The 14077-nt window shown below is 43.4% G+C and overlaps 1 protein-coding gene across 1 annotated transcript; it reads left to right on the top strand.

The window, feature by feature from the left end:
• The first annotated feature begins 8074 nt into the window (after positions 1-8074).
• nefma (neurofilament medium chain a) lies at positions 8075-12222 on the top strand. Its single transcript, XM_084383274.1, has 3 exons — positions 8075-9296; positions 10127-10251; positions 10343-12222. The coding sequence occupies exons 1-3, from the start codon at positions 8238-8240 to the stop codon at positions 12063-12065; spliced, it is 2907 nt and encodes a 968-aa protein (XP_084239400.1). The 5' UTR covers positions 8075-8237; the 3' UTR covers positions 12066-12222.
• Positions 12223-14077: the final 1855 nt, after the last annotated feature.

The following is a 14077-nucleotide window of genomic DNA, read 5'->3' as shown; positions in this document are numbered from 1 at the left end:
GTGTTTGTGCATCTTGTTTTCCCCATTAATTTGTGCACACGAACTATACGTAATCTGAGTTTTAACTCTTAACCTGTCTGATCTGGTAGTTTCTTTGTCGGTGTGTGTGTGTGTGTGTGTGTGTATGTGTCATAGTGGATGTGTGTGTCCTATAACTATTTCTTGGGCTTTTGCCAGCCGTTCTCCCTGCGCGAGGAGAATGTGGAACAGTGTTATTTCTGTGGCTACTTAGCCGTCCACAGAGGATCACCTATGAGAAAAGAGATGCTGCATCTGCCCGAGAGGGCGAGAGAGAGAGGGAGAGAGAGAGAGAGAGAGAGAGAGAGAGAGAGAGCTACTGATGCATTGCAGATAAACTGCAGATCCTAGTGTAACCCCTCCCTTCCTCCTCTTCCCCCCCCACCTCCGCTCTTGTTGCTCTTTTTTTTTTTTACCTTGCCACTATACATGACATCATCACTGCCTTCTCCAGACCTCCCACTAATATCACCCCACACAGCTATCTACAGCCTGTCACACCCAGCTTTGCTCACCATCTGATCCCCTTCACCTTACACCTCTCACCCATCCGTCTCACCAGCCAGCGGAGCTTTGACCTCTGCAGGACGCTGCAGTCTGAAGTCGCTGTTTCACAAGTCAGCAAAGACTCCATTTGTCATGAACAGATTTCAACACACGATCCATGATTTCCCCCTTTTGAATGTTAATTGTTTGCACTGTTTGGCAAAGAAATCCATTAGACAAACATGTAAATCATTCATTCTCATAATATTTTGGCATTGGTGAACTTAAACTTAAATCTAAAGGTGTTATTGATATCATTCAGCAACAAATGTGGAATTCAATCCCCCGCTTCCATGGCGTTTGCATTACAACACCGCTGTTGTTCGAATCATCTGCCCCCTCAAGTTGTTGCCAGTTTGTTGCTCTAGCTAACGTTGCTGACGCTAGCTTGCTAACATTAGAACAACAACACAGATACCGTAATACCAACGGCGTTATACTATCAGCTCACAAATCTTGTTAGAAGCCAGAACCAGGTTCAGTTTTCTTACACAGAGATAAACAAAACAAACATTTTGGACCTGACAACATTTTTCAAATGATTCATTCATTATCATGTTTTTAAGGAAAAGAGATACTTCTATTGTGTATCAACATGACCTTTAAGTATCAAAGTAAAAGCAAAGTTAAGTGTTATGTCAGTTCATGGTGTAGGTGCTTAAGGTAAAGCTAATCATTTTTAGCTTCTTTCTACACTGTTGAGAAATTAACTCATAACAAGTTATCGTATTTTAGAGGCTGATCATGTTTTGTATGTAAAATGACTTAATCTGCAAAGTAATTAGCTGTCAGGTAAATGTAGTGGAGTGGAAAGTACAACATTCCTCTCTGAATAAATGTTGAAATTTAATGTTGCTTATGGAACCAGAATTACCGCATTACGGGTGTACCTCTAACACCAGCCAGGTTGCTGTTCCTGAGCTGTGGAGTTAGATAACGGTGATTATGATGTCACCGTGAAGTTGACCTTTGACTTTTGGATATAAGATGTCTTCACTTCATCATTTTTAGTTTGTGCCTAATTTGAGGATATTTCCTTCAAGGCGGTTTCTGAGATATGGCATTCACAAGAATGGGAGGGACACCTGAAAACATAATACACCAAGCTTCATAAAAACTCAGGTAAAGAACAAATATCCCAAAAATGTTGCTTTCCACCACTGAAGAACAAATACATTTATACTGTCATTGCCAAAAATCCACTTATTCCTGTTAAACAGTAAAAGATTTTTCTCTTTCTCTTTTTTTTTTTTTTACCTCTTAAAGGATAAGTCTGTTAATATTCTCTATTTTTCTTGTAGATCATGACAGAAAACAACACTGTATTGATCTACCTTATAATTATTACCAAATATACATACAGTAGATTAACCACACCTCTGTACTAGTTGACATGTTCCCTCATTGAGACGAAAGTGGGGACTGTAGAGTAATGCACCATGAGTCACGTCTGCCAGTATCCACCTTCCATCCATCCATCACCTCCATCCATCCCACCCAGGACCTTCTTGCTGTGAGGCAACAGTGCTAACCACTGCACCACTGTGCAGACCTGAAGAGCCCATCTGTTTTAGGAAAATTGCTTACCATTCTTTTCATTGGATTTATGTTGTACAGCATAATAAATCATGTATTTGATGTTTTCTCGTTGTGAACAGTCGTGACAGTTTTTATAGTTTGGCCAATTTTCTCAGCCAGTGCAGCCACAATGTTTGGCTGCACAATGACCCATCAGCAGGTCTCATGAGGTTTAAGCTGCAGGGAAATGAGAATATTACAATCATTTCCATACTCACATAGACGACACAGTCATAGGGATGGTGGTTGTTGGCATGTTGGCATGTGTTTTCATTACAAATTTCGTTCTCAACCCAAAAGACAACCCACATATAGATTTCTTGGCTGATTTGTGCATCAGCAGAACTGTGAAAACCTTGGGGAAAAAGCGTAAATCAATATACAACAAACCTCAGATGGGAGCTGAACATGCAATAATCTAAATCCTCTGCTGCGAAGGCTCTGCGGTGCACACATAATGCACAAACACAAGCACAGTGACGCAAGCAGGGAAGAATATGGGATGTAGAACAACTTTCCAAACAGTTAACAGTCTCATGCCTCATGCTCTCATTCTGTAATACATCTTCATACGTGACTCAACCAAAACCACTCGGCTCCTCAGGTGTAGTGGTGCATCAGGACATACTTGTGACCTTGATATCCAGCATGTCCGTACATCCTGTGGAGAACAACTCCGGGACAACTGCTTGTGACGGTAAATGATGCCAGATGTAACAGATGGATGCGAGTGTTGTAGAGGGCGGAAAAGTGATAATGTTATCACGGCGAACGAGAGGAGACAAACGTTATGGTATACGAGACAGTGACGGAGGGAGAGACGGAGAGGAGGCGGGAGGGAGACACAGGGAGGGAGGAAGGAAGTCACAGGAGGGCTGGGAACAGATGGACAGACTGGGAGGTGATGGCAAAGAAAAATAAAGACATAGAAGAAAGAAATGAAATGTATGGTGGTGTAGAAGTAGAAAAGCAATCAAGAAATAGAACAGTGGATAGAGGAAAAGAAGGGAAGAGCAGCAGTGATAAAGAAAAAGATCCAATTTAACAGATAACAGCGGCGGCAGACAGAGTAGACAGTGTTCTCACTGGTGTCCTGAGCAGCTCAGTATTTATGGCTGTCTATGTGTCACGTCATTCTGTCTGGCCACCTACATGCACCCAAAACTGTCCTCTATGTCTTCCTCCAACTCTGTCTTCTTCTTCTGCACACTCATGTTTTGGAATTAAACCCTCTGTTCTAGTTCAGGAAAAACCTAAACGCTACATCATATGATAACATAACTACTGTTATGTGATTATTAGTTGGTTCATTGAGATACAGCTGGTGGCAATAATTTTCCCAATTGGTGCCATTAAACTATTGCAGAAGACAAGGTCAAAACTCCAGTGATGTTTAGAACAACTTTATTATGAGATCAGTGGGTTACAGCTCGTGGCCTTTATCAGCCTCATCATGAAACACATATCAATAACATTTCAGTAGGGTGGACTGAACCTGCCATAATCATATCTGATATTAGTGGAAATAAACGGGCAAAATGCAAATGGGAAATAATATGGGTGGGATTCAAAAAGGTGAAAAAAATATAAACATATGTATATACATATATAAAAGATAACCAATCATAATCACACCATCTGCACACATCAGCCACACCTACAAAGGCGGGCTGCATATGTGGTCATGTGGCTTCAGGCCAATTGTCGTCCCAGACGGAGAGGTAAGGGGACTGAGCAAAATGGGAAATGGGAGACACCATGCTCCATAAAGAAGAGGTGGTACTTTGGTTTGTAAAGAACAGGACTTTTTCATGAAGTACTATAACAGAGAAAGAGTTGGAAGAGCAACAAGAAGCATCATTAAAAACATCAGAGGGAAAAAAAATCCACTCTCAGCCACTTTACTGCTCTTGTGGTTGAATGGGATCCAATCTCTCTTGAGGTGTTCAAAAATCAAATGTGGGCGTAGTGTTTACATACTCTTGCCCGTGTTTACTAAAAAAATGTAACGCCAACACTCATTAATATACTGTCACTACAGAAAACAACACTGTTTTGGTTTTAACTAAAATTGCCTGAGTACACTGTGTGTAAACCATGTTACATGTGTAGCAATCTCAATATTGACACCACCTATGACGTGGATCATTAATCTTCTGGCCTCACACACACACACACACACACACACACACACACACACACACACACACACACTCAGTGCAGCGGTGGCTGAGCATCATCAACGTAAATCTTAATCACAGTTCTCTACGTTCGCTTCTCTCTCAATCTCAATGTCGTTGTTCCTCTCCACTGACTCGTGACGTTCTCTGTGTCTCCTCATGAATATATTAGGGACAGATGTGAAACTGGCAGCCATGTTAGTTGCACGACACATCGCAGCAGGTGTGGAGGAAGTAGATACTTGAGTTAAATTCAAAACTTTACTTGACTAAATGCACACAACAAAATGTGCTTCGACTAAGTGACAAAATGAAAAGTGGTTTTAATGCTGCAGTCGTGTTTGGTTTGATATCTCCAGTAGCTGATGGTGACTGATGTTAGCTAATGCAACTGCTTTGTTACTTTGTAACTCAGATAACTAAGTCACTTGCTGACTTTGAGTCCTTTCCGTTTGTGCTACAGTATTTAGCATGTACCGTTATCCTATACACAGTGGCTGCAAAAGTTACACAGTCTCACCTTAAAAAGAATCAAAAACAGTTTAGGTCCATAGGAGACTGAGGTCGTGTCCTCCATATTGGTTTCCGGGAAGGGACTTTCAGCAGCCTGAGTTTACATTCTGCAATTAGAAGTGATTTATTTGCATGAGCCCACTATCCACTTAGTATATTTCATTCTGACTATTTTATGCCAGCAAAGAAAACAAACAAAAAATGTAATAATAATAGATCATGCAATAATTTCATCCCCAAATTTTAGAAACTTTTTCTTAGACGTCCTGTGACTTCAGCGTTTCTGGAGTCTTGGATACGACCCTGATATTATTGGCTCTCAATGGATGCTTTTGGAATATGTGCGTCATATTAATGCTTTATTATCCTTCTATCAACAACCATGGCAACGCTGCTATTCAAACGTATGGAGGACCGAAAAGGCAAAAATGAAAAACAAATAAATAAAAAAATAATAAATCTCAATGTGGCGATTAATTGATTAATGTATATAATGTTACATAAACTGATATTATTTTATAAATATTAAACATACTTCCTTTTTTATTACCTTTGTATTAAAACCCTATTGATGTACTTTCCATTGTACTTATCAATTTATTCATTATTTTTACATTTCTGCATCATCATACAAAGGAGGAAGCTGTAATTCAAAGTATGTCATCAATTTATGCCACATATAATAAATTAATTGATGCTTACATTTATCTTCAATATTTATCTTTGTTTATTTTTTAATTTTGCCACCTCTGGTCCCCCGTGTAATGTCCCACTTAACAGTATATAAGCTGAAAAAAGGTCATGCTGTCCTTGTATTCTCTGCATCAGCTCAAACATGCTTTGCTTTGACCTCATTCAGTGGGAATGAACTCTCTATATGTCCTCACTCTGTGGTCTGGGCCTGCATGTTGGAGGCTGGGACAGACTGGGATGGGCTCTTCTGCCAGCGAGAGCCTGTTTTCTGCTGCAGTGCCATTTGAAAACACTCCAACCCTTCTGCAGTGCGCTGGAGCCCAGCACTGATGTTGAATGACTCCCCTGTTTTTTGCCCAACCCACACACCCTCACTCTGCCGTGCACATCACACCACTGCCGCCCTCGTAGGGGCATCCAAAAGCACATCAAAGGGTCTGAGCGAACAGCTCCAACAATGAAATATATGCGTCTGAAAATCCTGCAGCTAGCAGGAAGGGCCTGGATGTAGAAAGTCATGGAGCAGTGGTCAAGGACACTGTAACGTCAGCATGCGATTGTGGGTGCAGCTCCTGTAGTATAGAACAATTTACAATACATTTGAGTGCTTAAAATAGGCAGACTCACGCACACACGGGGGGAGAAAGTCATTGTGACCGTCTCTCTCTCCCTCCCTCTCAGTCTAGCTCTCTCTCTGTCTGCCTTTCTGTCTCTGGAGCAATCTAAAATTGGCCATGCTTGATGCATTAGCTCTGCTTGACTTCGGCTCGCACTGGAAAGCCAATGAGGGGTACGAGAAAATGTAGACAGGTGATTAATGGAAAACGTCTCTTTCAGTGTTGAAAAGCAGAATAACTTCTCTGCTCACAACCTCACCCATAACAAGCAGACTTTTAAAGGTGATACTTGTGCAGGAGTGTCTTTATCAGTTAAGTTTGCCAGATTTATGACTGCACCTGCCGTTGCATGTAAATGCATTAGGTAATTGATCTGTAAAAAGCACTAATGCAGCTGTTTTTGGTGCATTACCTCCAGCCATTGGGAATCGTTTCACATTGACCTGACGCGACCCTAGATTAGAGTGAAGCGTCGAGATTGATACCAGATCAATGGCCTGTCGGAACCACCGGACAGGCAGACCACACTGAGGCGACTCTCTCCTGGAGGGAGAATGTCTCGGAAAAAGGGATGGGTCAGCCACAATTCCCATGTGGCTTTGCGCTTGCAATAGTGAGGATCCTACAGACAGCGGTAGAGACACTCCATGCAGAAGGAAAGTGTGTGTACAAACGTTAGGATACAGTATGCATGTACAATCAGAACATGAGCTCCCTCATTTGAGAGATTACAAAATGGCCCAGTTTTACAACATCCACCTGTAGACTGAACAAATTACACTTTTAGTTCTGTTTTTAAAATGTATAATGTAAGATGGACAGGTGAAAAGATCATCTGCTAAATCTTGACATTTTGCAGTGTTTTGAACATTTGACCCTCATATGATCAAAATCTAATCAGTTTCTACACATAAATGGAAAAAATTGTGAATCATGACTGGATCTGAGTTTTATTACACATAAAAAAATATAAATGTGACATTTTTAATTATCTGCATACTAAGTCCTTATTATTATCATTATTATTATTATTATTATTATTATTATTATTATTAGTAGTAGTAGTAGTAGTACCCTGCATCTATGCAGCATTAAAGGTGCACTATGCAGTTTTGGGTAAGAAATGTTATTTAGAAGAGAAAGATCTTCATTGACTGAGTTTTTTTTATTTCTAAAGAAACTAAATAAACAAACTCTTTGTTTTCTTGACTGAATAAATAGACTGACCTTAAAGGACAACACAATTTCAGACTGTTTTACTTTGTTTATATGTGGCGGACCCTGCCACCTTTCTAGCTTCAAACACAGTTCTGGGGACCTTATTTTCCTCTGAGAACAATAATTAATCCTAATTTATTAGCAAGTATGAATAAATGGGATTGTCTCTCTTTGTGTTTTTTTTTTACTTTGCATGTTAAGGCACAAAGGAGGAGGTATACAGATACACATTGCTATTATTCATATGATATAACCTCCCTGTTTATAAGTGATGACAAAGCATGACAAAGTCTTCACATTCTCAGTGAATTACAGTATTATTCATAGTTTATCAGAGCAGGAAACAACTGACAACTTGTTTTGCTGGTCGCTGTCCATGGTGCTGAAGTGACAGGACACATACAGACAAGTTAATATCTTGGTCCGTTTTTACTTGGTGACTTTTTGCTGTGGAAACACTTCAGTTTATCTATCTATCTATCTATCTATCTATCTATCTATCTATCTATCTATCTATCTATCTGATCTGATCTCAGATCTGTCTATCTAAATCGGACCCCCATGCAGCGCCTCCAGCCCACGTGGTCCACACCGGACGGGGCCCGGGACCACTCGCAGGCGTCCTGGCAGAGATGCTCCCTCCCCCCCTCCTCCATCAATGGACGAAATAAAAGTGCTTGGTGTTGGCTGGTAAGCGGCACAGCCTCACACTCACTATAAAAGGAGCAGGCAGAGTTGGTATCAGTCGCTGTGAGAGCCATACACCCCTCACCTGCACACACACACATAACACACATACACCCACATACACGCCTCCACCTCCTGCACCGTCCCCCTTCATTCCTGCTCACATCCCCTTCGGTAGTGTGACCGGATGAGCTACCCGGTGGACACTATAGGGAGCCCCTTCCGGAGAACTATGGACACTAGGACGACCAACTACGGCTACAGCCGCTCCAGCGGCACCCCCTCCAGCGGCTTTCGCTCCCAGTCTTGGTCCCGGGCAAGTCCCGGCTCCACCATGACCACCTCTTACAAGAGGAGCGTGAACCTGCCGGTGTCCCGAGCTTACAGCTCAACGGTGCTCAGCTCCGCCGACAGCGTTGATTATACCCAAACCTCCATCCTGAACGGAGACTACAAGCGATCTAACGAGAAAGAGCAACTCCAAGGGCTCAACGACCGGTTTGTTGTTTACATTGACAAGGTGCACTACCTGGAGCAGCAGAACAAGCAGATCGAGGCGGAGATCCAGGCACTGCGGCAGAAGCAGGTGTCGCGCTCCCAGCTGGGAGACCTGTACGACCAGGAGCTGCAGGAGCTGCGCTCCATGCTGGAGCAGATCAACCATGACAAGGCGCAGATCCAGCTCGACACCGACCACATCGAGGAGGACATCCAGCGGATCAGGGACCGCTTTGACGAAGAGGCTCGCATCCGGGAGGAGACAGAGGCGATCATCCGCGTCCTGAAGAAAGACAGCAGCGACTCGGAGTTGATGAAGTCCGAGTTGGAGAAGAAAGTTCAGTCGCTGCAGGATGAGATCGCCTTCATCCGCAATAACCACGAGGAAGAGGTGAGCGAGCTCATCGCTCAGATCCAGGCGTCTCAGGTGACGGTGGAGAGGAAAGATCTCCAGAAGGCGAACATCACCGAGGCGCTGCGGGAGATCCGCTGCGAGCTGGAGGGACACTCCAACCAGAACCTGCAGCAGGTGGAGGGCTGGTTCATGTGCCGCTACGCCAAGCTCACCGAGGCAGCCGAGCAGAACAAGGACGCCATCAAGTCCGCCCGGGATGAGATCTCTGACTACCGCCGCCAGCTGCAGTCCAAGACGGTGGAGTTGGAGTCCGTCCGCGGGACAAGAGACTCTCTGGAGAGGCAGCTGAACGACATCGAGGACCGCCACAACAGCGACCTGGCCAGCCTGCAGGTAAGCGACGCAGCCACAGAGCCGTGCGTAAAGACATGGCGTGGATAGACTTTTTACTATTACACTGGTAACTTAGTTAACGTTTTGTGATTTAACTTATATATCTGTGTTTAAAACTTGCTATCATTCAGATGGAGTTAAGTTAATGCGCTTAATATTTCATATTTTTTAATGTCTTGATGACGTAGTTTTTAATTGAGGGACTTAAAAACAGCAAACTTCCTTAAAAACAGTAACAAGGGTCACATTTTCGTGTCTGTGTCACGATTGAGAGTCTGTGTCGAGACATTTTCTGCTGCGTAACGACTGCGATGAGCTCATCTTTGCGCTTACAAGTGCTCAGCGCAGACTTTCTTGAGAGCTTTCCAATTGTCAGGAAATGGTTAAAGGGAGACACTGCAGCAGACTCCCTCCCTCTCTCTCCCTCCCTCTCTCTCTTTCTGTCTTTGTGATGCTGAGTCAGAGGCACGGGTCGATGCCTTCATTGGCTCTGTCCTTGCATCACACCACTGAGATTTAGGGGTGGGGGTGGGGGTGGGCGAGTGTATTGACAATTGTGGAGGCTGCCCTTGAAAAAGAGAGCCATTCAACAACTCCAGAATGCGTCAGAATATATTAAAGCAACAGCCTTCACTGCACTACAGACTTTATAAACTCTGCAAGGGGAATCAAAGAGGGCTGAATTAAGGTCAGTTAAGGTCAGGCAGACAAAGGTTTTCAAAGTTTTTGGACATTTTGAACACTTTAGAGAGATTAAAGCTTTGCCTTGCACAGTTTTATGACACTCAATCGATCTTGTGTTGTGTCTGTTGTGTTTTTTTTCCCCTCAGGAGACAATTCACCAGCTGGATAATGAGCTCAAGAGCACCAAATGGGAGATGGCTCGTCACCTGCGCGAGTACCAGGACTTGCTCAATGTCAAGATGGCCTTGGACATCGAGATTGCTGCATACAGGTACTCAAGAGAAGTTTAGAATTCACATTTTAACACAGTTTCTACTTTTCTCTGTCTCAAAACTCATGATGTACACATTTGTTGTTCCCAGGAAACTCCTTGAGGGCGAGGAGACCCACTTTAGCACTTTCCCCTACCGCCAGGCGGTCACCCCCACCAAAATATCTAAGCCCAAATCAGAAGCTACCAAGCTGAAGGTGCAGCACAAGTTTGTGGAGGAGATCATCGAGGAGACGAGGGTCGAGGATGAAAAGTCTGACATCGATGAGGCCCTGGCAGAGATTGCACAGGAGCTGTCCGCCACGCTCGGAGACGGTGGAGAGGAGGGAGAGGAGGAGGAAGAGGAGGCAGAAGAGGCAGGAGAGGGAGAAGAAGAAGAGGGTGAGGCAGAGGAGGGAGAGGCTGAGGAGGAGGAAGTTGTAGCTGCCACAGAGGCTAAAGTTAGTGCCAGCGCACCCACTAAGGAGGAGGAGGAGGATGAGGATGGAAAAGGTGGCGATGAGGAAGGGGAGGGTGAGGGAGAAGGTGGTGAGGAAGGAGAGAAGGAAGAAGAGGGTGAGGGAGAGGCTGAGGGAGGGGATGACGCAGAGGGAGGCGATGAAGGGGAAGGAGAAGCGGGAGCAGAGGAGGAGGAGGAAGTTGAGGAGACAGTATTGTGCTCCAAAGCTCCGGAGTCCAAAGCCTCTCCAGACAAAGAGAAGGCCGGAGACAAAGAAGGCAGCGGAGGAGAGGAGGAAACTGCCGCTGAAGAGGAGGCCGGCGATCAGGATGAAGACGCCACCAGTGACAAAGCATCCAAAAGCGGAGATGAGAAAGATGAAAAAGATGAAAAAGATGAGAAAGATGAGAAAGATGAGAAAGAGGACGCAGACAAAGACAAAAAGGACGATAGTGAAAAGGACGAGAAGGTGAAAGAGGAGAAAGTGGACGACAAATCAGAAGAAGTCGTTGCCAAGACAGAAGCTCCGAAAACAGAAGCTGCGAAGCCCGAGCCCAAGAAGGAAGAAGCCGCCAAAACAGAGGTATCAAAACCTGAATCTCTAAAGCCTGAGTCCCCAAAGCCTGGATCCCCCAAGTCTGAATCCCCCAAACCTCAGTCCCCTAAATCTGAATCCCCCAAACCTCAGTCCCCTAAATCTGAATCTCCCAAACCTCAGTCCCCTAAATCTGAATCCCCCAAACCTCAGTCCCCTAAATCTGAATCTCCCAGGCCAGCATCTCCCAAGTCTGAATCCCCCAAAGAGGGCTCACCGAAGGCTGGATCCCCCAAACCCAGCTCCCCGAAAGCTGAGTCCCCTAAGTCAGAATCCCCAAAACCTGAATCCCCGAAACCTGAATCCCCAAAAGCTGAATCCCCAAAAGCTGAATCCCCAAAAGTTGAATCCCCAAAAGCTGAATCCCCAAAGACAGAGACTGCTAAGCCTGAGGCTCCTAAGGCTGCTGAGGAGAAATCAGAGAAGAAGAGTGAGCCGACAGACGACAAGAACGTAGAAAAGAAGGATGTTGCCATGAACGGCGACTTGGACAAGAGCAGCCCTGAGGAGAAAGAGAAGAAGGACGAGGAGAAAGAAGCCGACGTGATCGCCAACGGCGTGGACGAGAGCCCCGTCAAGGAAGATGGCAGCCAGAAAGTGGTCATCACCAAAACCGTGGAGACGATCACAACTGGAGAGGACGGCTCCAAGCATGTCACCAAATCAGTCACCGTGACCGAGACGGTGAAGGAGATGGAGGAGGTTGAGAAGATGGTCGCCACCAAGAAGACGGAGAAGCACTCCACCCAATCCATCAAGGAGGTGACCGAGGGCAACTGACTCCAGACGCCTGATCCAGAGGAGCGGGACCAGAGGAGAGGACGCGAAGACAAGCAATCAACCCTGAACTAACATAACAAAAATCATACAGCTAGAGCGATGTAATAAAAATAACCACTCTCAAACATACGAAACAAATCATAGAGAGAAGCCAAAACTTAAATGCTACGAATTTCAAAAGATGCATGTTGAGTGACAGCTTTCATGGGGCTTCGCTGCAGACGCGGTCAGGAGCAAGCGATTGAGACATTTTATCCTCTTTTTCTTTCTTTTCTGCAGTTCAAGGGTGAGCTCATGGGAGGGAGGGCGGGGGGAGGGTCTCTGCATGCTAGCTCAGGAGAGGGGAGTACCTCCTCTCTTATCTGTATGTATGGTAGAAATACACTGTAAAAAGAGTAAATATGTAGAAGGAATAGATTTAATGCGGGTGGGAGAGCGAGCGAGATGTTATTAAAAGTTTTGAGTTTAAGCAAGAGGAGGAGGACTAGGCCGGCGGGACGGGTCCTCCACACTGAAGAAGCCTTACTCGACACGTGAAGATTCCTACTGAGCCAAAAAAACTAACAACAAATACACAACATGCAGCGAAGAAAGAGACAGGCAGCGATATGATAAACACACGACCATATACATCCAGTAACTGAAGCAGTTAAAGCTTAACGAAACGTGAAGAAACTCTTAGCCTTAAACATGCTTTTTATCAGTGTCTGTTATGTTTACCTGAGTGCAAATGAAAAAAAAAAAACACTGTAAATGTGCAGATTTGTGCATTCTTGTATGCATAGGATGGACTTGAATTTAAATACAGAAATAAATGAGGTGCTACTGTTTGCAATCCCATGACTTTACTCATCATGAACGATTTCCCAGCAGCATTTGCTCAATAAATGCCATAATGAATTCAAAAAAAGAAGATTGTGTCTTGTCATTTTGTATGCATGTATTATTGTATGTTTTGCAATTATAAAGGTATCAAACATTACATTAGAGGAGTTACATTAAGTTGTTAAGTGGCTGAAAGTGTCACAACTCAACAGCAAAGCATGAAATGAATAACCAAGTTAAAATGTATTTGATCCTCTGTACTATTTAATCTAATATGGTGAAATAATTGAACTAGTACTATGATTATGATTAGTAAAAAATTCATACAACACTTTTCAAAACATGGTTGAACCAAGACTTAAAGGCCACACTTTACAATATACAGTAAATCTAAAGTTAATTAAACATTAGTTAATAGTTCACTGTTGACAATCAAATCAAAACATCTATTGAGCAATTCTGACAAAAGGTTGATAAAATTCACTTGAAACTTTATATTGGTATCAAGATAATGTACAGATGAACTACACACTAGTTATCAATCATTTTATTATAAACATCAGTTGCAACTTTACAGTAAAGCAGCCTAATAAATGGTTTAGAAAGCATTTCATTACTTCTTAAGAGTGAAATGACTTTTAGCAAAAGTGTAATTAAAGGTGCAATATGTAAGAATTTTAGTTGAAAACATGAAAACTTGTACTAAAATAATCAACACAATGTGAACAACGGTTCTGAAATTATGAGCTTTATGTTCTGTGTTGCAGAGATATCTTCTGAAGTTAGCATGCTAACCAGCTAGCCTCAGCCCATCCTAATTCAAAGCTCCTTAGCTAGCTGTGTAAACATTAACACTCTCCCGTCTCTTGGGAGTCTGAGGCCGGACCACTACCTGCATGGCTAACCTAGCTAACTAGCTAGTTATTTAGCAGCAGCTAATGGTTACTCTATTGATATGATGTCCCCTGTTTGTATTATATATGGATTTGACAGGGGGGCAAGTCCTGCTCCTTTAACTATAAATGTACCATTTATTAATGATGGTTATTAGAGTGTTACCTTGTTTACCATGTTTACACAAGTGTTGTATCAATACAGTTTATTTATAATCATGGCTAAATTAATTGACCACATTAGATTACATAGGGGATAAAAGATGTAATATAATATTACTTATTTTTAAGTCA

Source organism: Pagrus pagrus (assembly GCF_965226575.1).
Source record: "Pagrus pagrus genome assembly, chromosome: 19".
Lineage (NCBI taxonomy): Eukaryota > Metazoa > Chordata > Actinopteri > Spariformes > Sparidae > Pagrus > Pagrus pagrus.
Note: the sequence above shows the minus strand (reverse complement) of the source record. Positions and strands in the feature narration are given on the sequence as shown.

Bases quoted from the DNA above. Each gene is read 5' to 3' on its own strand.
- nefma (XM_084383274.1), top strand. From the start codon at position 8,238: ATGAGCTACCCGGTGGACACTATAGGGAGCCCCTTCCGGAGAACTATG. The intron at 9,297-10,126 runs GTAAGCGACGCA...TTTTCCCCTCAG, and splicing joins GCGACCTGGCCAGCCTGCAG to GAGACAATTCACCAGCTGGA. The intron at 10,252-10,342 runs GTACTCAAGAGA...TGTTGTTCCCAG, and splicing joins ATCGAGATTGCTGCATACAG to GAAACTCCTTGAGGGCGAGG.